Genomic DNA, 9,830 nt, shown 5'->3' with positions numbered 1-9,830 from the left:
AGTCCTGTAAGTGATGAGTGTGACCAGGTCAGAGAGAGGTAGCAGTATTTAGAAGTGTGTGTAAATTCTGGAAGTTATCACTCAGCACCCAACAACTTATTGCTTTCACCTTTGCTGTTGTAATGGCTGGAATCATATTTTGTGATGCAACAGAGCTCTACAATATGCTGAATCAGTGCACAAGGTACTCCAGACTGACAGAACCTATTTATCTCTATTTAGTTGGTGAGTATAAAGACCACCGTGAGAGGTATTGTTTAAACAAGGGGAATTAATGATCAGAACATAAGAAATAGGAGCAGGAGTAGGCCAATCGGCCCCTCGAGCCTGCTCCGCCATTCAATAAGATCATGGCTGATCTGATCCTAACCTCAAATCTAAATTTATGTCCAATTTCCTGCCCGCTCCCCGTAACCCCTAATTCCCTTTATTTCTAGCAAACTGTCTATTTCTGTTTTAAATTTCTTTAATGATGTAGCTTCCACAGCTTCCTGGGGCAGCAAATTCCACAGACCTACCACCCTCTGAGTGAAGAAGTTTCTCCTCATCTCAGTTTTGAAAGAGCAGCCCCTTATTCTAAGATTATGCCTCCTAGTTCTAGTTTCACCCTACCTTGGGAACATCCTTACCGCATCCACCCGATCAAGCCCCTTCACAATCTTATATGTTTCAATAAGATCGCCTCTCATTCTTCTGAACTCCAATGAGTAGAGTCCCAATCTACTCAACCTCTCATCCCTGGGATTAACCGAGTCAACCTTCTTTGTACTGCCTCGAGAGCAAGTATGTCTTTTCTTAAGTATGGAGACCAAAACTGTATGCAGTATTCCAGGTGCGGTCTCACCAATACCTTATATAACTGCAGCAATACCTCCCTGTTTTTATATTCTATCCCCCTAGCAATAAACGCCAACATTCCGTTGGCCTTCTTGATCACCTGCTGCACCTGCATACTAACTTTTTGATTTTCTTGCACTAGGACCCCCAGATCCCTTTGTACTGCAGTACTTTCCAATTTCTTGCCATTAAGATAATAACTTGCTCTCTGATTTTTCCTGCCAAAGTGCATAACCTCACATTTTCCAATATTGTATTGCATCTGCCAAATCTCCGCCCACTCACCCAGCCTGTCTATATCCCCCTGTAGGTTTTTTATATCCTCCTCACTCTCTACTTTCCCTCCCATCTTTGTATCATCTGCAAACTTTGATATGTTACACTCGGTCCCCTCCTCCAAATCGTTAATATAGATTGTAAAGAGTTGGGCATCCAGCACCGACCCCTGCGGAACACCACTGGCTATTGGTTGCCAGTCCGAGAATGAACCATTTATCCCAACTCTCTGCTTCCTGTTAGATAACCAATCCTCCACCCATGCCAGAATATTACCCCCAATCCTTTATCTTAAGCAATAATCTTATATGTGGCACCTTGTCAAATGCCTTCTGGAAGTCTAAATACACTACGTCCACTGGTTCCTCTTTATCCACCCTGTACGTTATGTCCTCAAAGAACTCAAGCAAATTTGTCAGACATGACTTCCCCTTCTTAAAGCCATGCTGACTTTGTCCTATTAAATTATGTTTATCCAAATGTTCCGCTACTGTCTCCTTAATAATAGACTCCAAAATTTTACCCATCACAGATGTTAGGCTAACTGGTCTATAATTTCCAGCCTTCTGCCTACTACCCTTTTTAAATAAGGGTGTTACATTAGCAGTTTTCCAATCTGCCGGGACCTTTGCCGAGTCCAGAGAATTTTGGAAAATTGTTACCAAAGCATCCACAATCCCTACTGCCACTTCCCTCAAGATGATAGAGAATGATTACACCAGAAAAATGCTATTCAACATACCAGATACTGGTACCTGCACTGTAGGAACATATGATGTGGAGATGCCGGTGATGGACTGCGGTGGACAAATGTAAGGAATCTTACAACACCAGGTTATAGTCCAACAGTTTTATTTGAAAATCACAAGCTTTCGGAGGCTTTCTCCTTCTTCACCTGACGAAGGAGAAAGCCTCCGAAAGCTTGTGATTTTCAAATAAAACTGTTGGATTATAACCTGGTGTTGTAAGATTCCTTACATTTGTAGGAACATAGGAATTGCTGGGCGAAAAAAGACCAAGGTCCATCTAGTTCGCCTTCAGTTGCCTGATACAATGATAATGGGAGTTGTTGACTAATCACAGCAATTCATCTCTATCAATTACTCTACAACAGATCCAGAAGTAACATGAGAAAAATTCCAGTGGTGGAGAGCTTTGGGAACCATAGGTCCAGTCATCTTTTCCCTCCCAAGCATGCTATACTTATCACATGTCATGTATCAAATTACTCAGGGTCATTATATAGGATTTTACAGCACATAAACAGGCCATTTGGCCCAACAGGTCTATGCCAGTGTTATTGCTCCACACAAGCTTCCTCCCACATTATTTCATCTCACCCTATTAACATATCCTTCTATTCCTTTTTCCCTCGTGTTCTTATCTAGCTTCCCCTTAAATGCATCTATGCTATTCGCCTCAACCACTCTGTGGTAGCAAATTCCACATTGTCCCGTTCTGAGTAAAGCAGTTTCTCCTGAATTCCTTATTGAAATTATTAGTGACTATCTAATATTTACGGCCCCTACTTTTGGACTTCCGCACAAGTGGAAACATCTTCTCTATGTCTACCCTGTTGAACCCCTTCACAATTTTAAAGACCTTCATCAGGTCACCTCTCAGTCTTCTCTTTTCTAGAGAAAAGAACCCCAGTCTGTTCAGTCTTTCCTGATAGTTGTACCCTCTCAGTTTTGGTACCAGCCTTGTAAATCTTTTTTGCACTTTCTCCAGTGCTTCTATATCCTTTTTGTAATATGGAGACCAGAACTGTGCACAGTACTCTATAAGTGTCGTCTAACCGAGGTTCTATATAAGTTTAACATAACTTCTCTGCTTTTGAATTCTGTTCTTCTAGAAATGAACCCCAGTGCTTTGTTTGCATTTTTTATGGCTTGTTAACGTGTGTTGCTACTTTTAATGATTTGTGTATCTGTACACCTAGATCCCTTTGCGCCTCCACCCCATTTAGACTCTTATTTTCCAAGGAGTAGGTGGCCTCCTTCCAAAATGCATCACCTCACTTTTATCATATTGAACTTCATTTGCCAGTTGCACGCCCATTCTGCTTCCAATCCCATATCCGCTCCATCATCAAGATCGCCGACTTCCACCTCCGTAACATCACTCGTCTCCATCCCTGCCTCAGCTCATCTGCTGCTGAAACCCTCATCCATGCCTTTGTTGCCTCTAGACTGGACTATTCCAATGCTCTCCTGGCCGGCCTTCCATCTTTCACTCTCCATAAACTTGAGCTCATCCAAAACTCTGCTGCCCGAATCCTAACTTGCACCAAGTCCCGTTCACCCATCACCCTTGTGATTGCTGACCTATATTGGCTCCTGGTCCAGGAACGCCTCGATTTTAAAATTCTCATCCTTGTTTTCAAATCCCTCCATGGCCTCGCCCCTCCCTATCTCTATAACCTCCTCTGAGATCTCTGCACTCCTCCAATTCTTGCCTCATGTGCATCCCCGATTTTAATCGCTCCACCATTGGTGGCCGTGCCTTCAGCTGCCTAGGCCTTAAGCTCTAGAATTCCCTCTCTAAACCTCGCTGCTTCTCTACCTTCCTTTCTTCCTTTTAAGATGCTCCTTAAAACCTACCTCTTTGACCAAGCTTTTGGTCACCTGTCCAATACCTCCTTCTGTGGCTTGGGGTCAAATTTTGTTTAATAATGCTCCTGTGAAGTGCCTTGGGATGTTTTAGAACGTTAAAATCACTATATAAATGCAAGTTGTTGTTGTTTGTTAATGTCTTCTTATATTTCGTCGCAGTCTTCCTCAGTATTAACTGTATCAACCCCCCCCCCCCAAATTTGGCGTTGTCCGCAAATTTTGATGTTGTGCTTCCGATTCCAGAGTCCAAATCCTTTATGTAAATAGTGAACAACAGTAGTTCTAGCACGGATCCTTGTGGAATACCACTTCCCACCTCCCGCCAGTCTGAAGGTTATTAGATTTGCTCCAGAATAAAGAACACAGCAATAATGGGGGACTTTAACCCCTACTCTCTGTATTCTGATTTATAGCAAGGTTGTCATCCATTCTGCTAATTGTCCCCTGATTCCACATGCTTGGTACCTTATCGAAGGCCTTTTGAAAGTCCACGTACATTACATCCACTTCATTACCCTTGTCTACTCTTTCTGTTACTTCAAAGAACTCAATAAGGTTGGTCAAGCATGACCTTCTGTCGAAACTTAACACTATACCAATGCACTAACACACTCAGACCAGTATCACAAAGGGAAAAGTTTTACTTTAATTGACTTGTATACAAGGGAAGCTGTATTCTGAACAATGGTCAGAACAACCTCTTCACTGAACAAAGGACACAGTTCACATTTATACAGTGTCATTAGCAATGCCCACCTGTCATAGAATATGGGCGTACATGTACATTCTTTATTGGTTCAGGTAGTTGGTCAATCAAGTAGTGAGCCTGCCTCCTCTGGACGTCCATAGCTCATTCCTATATTGGCACGTAGGCCTCGTAGGCCCGAGCACATTTATCCTCCCTACATTCTAAAGCTGGTTATCAGTAGGACTGAAGTCAGTCTCAAGGCCACATGGCCTCTCAAGAAACTGTATTCTCATTATATTTTATAGTCAGCAATACCCTTATCTGCTCGGGGTGGGGGTGGGGGGGGGGGGCGGCAGACAGTACCAAGCACCTGCACAGCCAACTTAATTATCAACATACCAAGGCTTAAACGTAATTATACAATTGTGTCTTTCTGTGTGTGTGTGCTGTAGCTACCCCATTATGTGAGCCAAGGAGTTAACATTGGTCAAATATCCATCATGCATTTCTTCTTTACTATGGTCAAGTAACTGTTCATGCATTTCTACACTTCCCTTTTGAAATCAGTGCTGATAAAGAATAATCAGTACGGATTTCAAAAGGGAAGGTCACGCTTGACCAACCATATTGGAAATTATATTTTCTGTTTCTAGATGTTTTTCTATTACATCTTTGGGTAAAGATTCCATTATCTTTCCTACCACCGATGTCAAGTTAACAGGTCTATAGTTCCTTGGATTTGTTCTATCTCCCTTTTGAATATAGGAATAACATTAACTATCTGCCAGTCCTCTGGCACTATTCCCTTTTGTATTGAATTTTTATATGCCTTTTCTATCACTTCCTTAACTTCCGAGTATGCACGGATGCAAACTATCAGGACCCAGGATTTTATCCTCTCCATGTTTGTCTAGTTTATCAATTGTCTCCCTCCTATCTAGCTTAAATGTCATGAAATCCCTTTTTATCTCTTCTTCTAATGTCATGTCCACCTTATCATAGTACAGTAAAGCACAGAAGAAGGCCATTTGGCCCATCATGCCTGTGCCAGCTCTTTGAAATAGCTATCCAACTAGACCCTGCTCTTTCCCCATACCCCTGTAATTTTTTTCCCTTCAAGTGTTTATCCAATTCCCTTTTGAAAGTTACTATTGAATCTGTTTCCAACACTCTTTCAGGCAGTGCATTCCAGATCATAACTACTCACTGCGTAAAAAAAGAATGTTTCCTCATGTCACCTCTAGTTCTTTTGCCAATCACCTTAAATCTGTGTCCTTGGTCACCGACCCTTCTGCCACGGGGAGCAGTTTTTCCTTATTTGTTCTATCAAAACCTTTCATGATTTTGAATACCTCTATCAAATCTCCTCTTAATCTTCTCTGCTCTAAGGAGAACAACTCCAGCTTCTCCAGTCTCTCCACATAACTGAAGTCCCTAATCCCTGGTACCAGTCTAGTAAATCTCTACTATGATACTATGCTGTTCTATCTCTTTGTCAATATTTTTTTCCAGTTTACCTTCCCTTGTTCCGTCCTCATTTCCTCATAATTAACTTTTTTCCAATCTATTACTTTGGTCGTTGTCTTGCTTATGTCTCTCGCAATCATTAGCTTAAACCTTATTGTGTTGTGATCGCTATTGCCTTAATGCATCCCTAAGCTTACTGCTCATTGACGATCTGGATTCTTTCCCCTCAGTCTGGTTCAGTAAAAACTGAAGTCGAATACATTTTAAAGTTCATCACAACTTTAATAGCAGGGTTCTTAGTCTGCAGCATTGATTTGGACTCCTGATAGAGTCCCTCTATGCTGGCAGAGCAAGAACAAGAAACATACAGAAATCCACACGTTTTTATACAGATGAATAGGGTTGGAACATACTTAACGAGGGTCAACACCAATCATAAGCCGGGCACAGGTTGCCATGCGAGGTTACATTATTTCCGGCCAATCATAAATCGTCCATGTGCTGATCATGCAGCTGTTAGACATCAAAGGGGATACTTCCTCACCTTCCAACTTGGAATGTTCTTCCCTGTTCCTTCTGTTCCTTATCTCCCAACCTGGAATGTCTTTCAACTTTGGCTAAGCTCGTTACCTATATTGATCTGCCCTAAACATGGAGACATTCAGACCAGTCCTTGAATCACATCAAAGACTCTACATTGATAAGACCATGCAAACCTGCTGACTACGCAAACATATGGCCCAGCAGGAGGGCCAGGCCACCTGTATCAATCTCAGTTACTAACTAATTAACCCTTTCTAACCATTTTGCATTCTGCTTCTTTGCCACGTAGGCATTTTAATATTTTACCGAAAACTGACCACGTAGGGATTCTCATTCCCCCCTTTTATCATTTTATGATAACCAATTATTACGGTGCTCACTGGTTCTGCAGTGCAGCAACATTTAAGTAAGCAATAAACTATAAGAATTATAACAATGAATATGACTAGCCCTTGAACTAGAGAAGTCCCAATAGAACACAGACATGTTTCATCAATACACCTTTGTATCTTATCTGTTCTCAGGAACAGACTCCTTCTAAACATCTCTCAAGTAAGCTGCGAATGTCCTTGGTCAGCTAAACCTATTCATGTTAGTTTGAAAAGGCTAACATAGTCAAATATCCTATGGTGCTTTATATTTTGTTTCCAGCCTAACTAGACTGAATGGTACCTTTCAGACCATTTTACACCTGTGAATTGGTGCCCTCCCCATTATATCCCTTAATCCAAATTCTCCCTACAATATCCCGTTAGATGCTGTACCTCATCTTAACCAGGTTCCCTTCGTGTTGGCCACCAGTCCGGGTGGAAGAGAGGCAGAGCATCTGATAATCCTATCAAACTATAATTGTCTTCCCTTTTACATGCACCTTACCCCAGCGGGTGCTACTCCCGGTACCATTAAGATGTGTTCTTAGTTGAAACCACAGAGACAATGGGGACATTCTCACCCAGGCTCTGTTTTACTATCTTTGCCAAACCCTTCATTCTCTGCTTATATTTATTACATGCAATGAAAATCAAGAAGCACATTACAACAAACTGCACTACGACTAATACATATGAAATTAATCTAATCCAAGGATGGATCTGTATATTCAGTCCCAAATTCCAGAGGTCATTTCACCAGGTGGTGACTTTAATTTGGTCAATGTCATGCTTAATGTTGTTATTGTCCTGTTGTAGATTATAATAAACCTTCTGGGAGAGGCGTATCTCCATTCGCAATGCTTTCAAGTATTTAGGCAACAGGGGTGTCAGATACCCAAGTGTGTCCTGATATTCTTTTAAGTCCTTTCTGACATTCTCAGAAACTTGTAAGGTGGTGAGGTTATGCCGGTGTATCTCTACCAGTTCCTCGGGTCCAATCCGAACCAGGACTTCAGAAATGGAGTAGAATTCTGGACTTAAAATATCACAAGTTAGATTGGCATATTTAAACGTTTTAAAATTAGTTGTAACACAGTATTCGCCCTCTCCGGCATATACCACTTAAGTGGGTTTTAGATCCGCCTCTAGGGCCTCCATGGTACAGTTAATATCCGGATTGGTACCGGTATTATTAAACCCACACTGTGCTTCTAGGCTGTGTCCAACACAATGTGGACACACAGTGACAGCATGTCTAGTAACACATCCCTTTAATTTTGTTCCAGCCAATCAGCTTAAATCTACGTCCTCTAGTTCTTGAACCTCTGCTAGGGGAAACAGGTACTTCCTGTCTACTTTATCTGAGCCCCTCATAATCTTGTAATTTTGTATCCATCGTGCGGATATCTTCTAAATATTGTTTCTCCCAATTTTATTGTTAACTGATGGGAACCTAACCCTGAATTTTGGAAATCCAAATTACTGTGTCCCTCTTTACTTTAATTTCAGTCCTTTTGATTGATACCAGTGTTTCCTGACTGTTTCATTAATTAGTTGGTTTCTCTATGGACCATGTGTCAGTGCCTTGTTTAAAAGGATTTCTCACTCGCCTGGACCACATTAACCATTTTCCTGTTGTGCTGTTGTCAAGTAACTGAGCCTGTCTGAGGCTCATTCTTCAATGTATCTTCTTCATGTATCTCCGCATACTAGCAGCATCTCATAGGAATGAGCTTAGTGTTCTTGGATATTAACTTTCTGCTGGCCAGTCTCTTCTTTCTCATGGCATTTCCGAACATTTTCCATGGCACACATATGTCCTGTAGGATTCAGTCCTGTAAAAGCAACTGGTTTGTTTAAAGAGTGGTTGCAATAGCTCACCAGGCCATAGGCCTTTGTAATCATGTTCTTCATCCTGATCTCCATTTCAGATGATGGCAACATACATTTGTATCTTTTATGTCCACTGTAGCCATTCTTAGGTTTTCAGGTTATCTTATCAAAAAGATCAGGGGTGTCTAGAGTGCTTATCTCCCCCTGCATGGTCCCGATGTCAGGGTAGTGGCCAGGCTATTGAGTGTAGTTTTCTCATTATTCATTATAGGCAAGGACACAAATATCTCCACGAGAAAGCTATCAATTTACTATTCTCAACTACACTTTCCTGACTTCCACTAGATTGTATATTTATGCCAGATTGATTTTTTATCATGCCCAATTCAATGACTTTAGAGAAATTCCCATTTCTCCCCACCTCGAGCACTCTGTCTCGGAAGACAACAAATAGGCTAAAACAAAACAAATCAAAATGTTTTCAAAAGAAGAGAATCAGGTTGATATCACCACGCTGTGACATTTGGTATCCGCTGATGTCTGCAGCTAAAGTCTTAAATCTTTAACACCACTGGATCGTTTCCTGCACCAAATTTCTCCAGCAAAGGTTGCACCGTAACTTTGTAACTACTCTTGGTAATCCTGCACCATCAACACTCACGTGGTCCCAAAAAAAAACCAGGGTCACCTGTTTTAAAAGAAACACAGAAAATCCATTGCGGCTCTTCTTGAGAGCCCAAGTGATTAATTTGTCAAATCTTCATTTATTATTTATTTATCCAAAGGAATAATCCCTTTACCCGAAACAAATTCAGAAAACAAAACAGGAGAGAGAAATTGCCTAGTTCCACTCTCGCCCTCTCTCTGAAGCACGCAGCCTGTCTGAAATAAACACTGTCTCTCCCACATACAGATGTACGCAGGGCTGCAGACTGGAATTTCTAACTCCAAGTCCTAATCTCTGTGTTTTCAAGATGTAACCACATTAAGCAGATATCATTAGCAGCCGCCTGCTAAGATACGTTATATTCCTCTTTTATTAATTTATTAATGGTTTGGGCATGTGTTTCTAGCACTGTAGCTATCCTTTGCAAATATATGGTCAGCATTTGATCCTCAGACAATTCCTTATCTGTATTTTCATTTATCTTTTAATATATCTTTAATGCGAGACCCTAAATCTCTGACCTTTTGATCTAA

At 41.3% G+C, this 9,830-nt stretch overlaps 1 protein-coding gene across 1 annotated transcript in view; it reads left to right on the top strand.

Moving 5' to 3' along the window:
- Nucleotides 1–5: 5 nt before the first annotated feature.
- styxl1 (serine/threonine/tyrosine interacting-like 1) overlaps nucleotides 6–9,830 on the top strand; it is a 59,769-nt gene continuing 49,944 nt past the window's right edge. Inside the window, exon 1 of the mRNA XM_068007970.1 lies at nucleotides 6–225. Within this exon, the coding sequence (XP_067864071.1) occupies nucleotides 123–225 (103 nt within the window). The 5' untranslated portion in view covers nucleotides 6–122. The remainder of the gene's footprint in view (nucleotides 226–9,830) is intronic.

This window comes from Heptranchias perlo, chromosome 28 (genome assembly GCF_035084215.1).
Source record: "Heptranchias perlo isolate sHepPer1 chromosome 28, sHepPer1.hap1, whole genome shotgun sequence".
NCBI classification, from domain to species: Eukaryota; Metazoa; Chordata; class Chondrichthyes; order Hexanchiformes; family Hexanchidae; genus Heptranchias; species Heptranchias perlo.
Note: the sequence above shows the minus strand (reverse complement) of the source record. Positions and strands in the feature narration are given on the sequence as shown.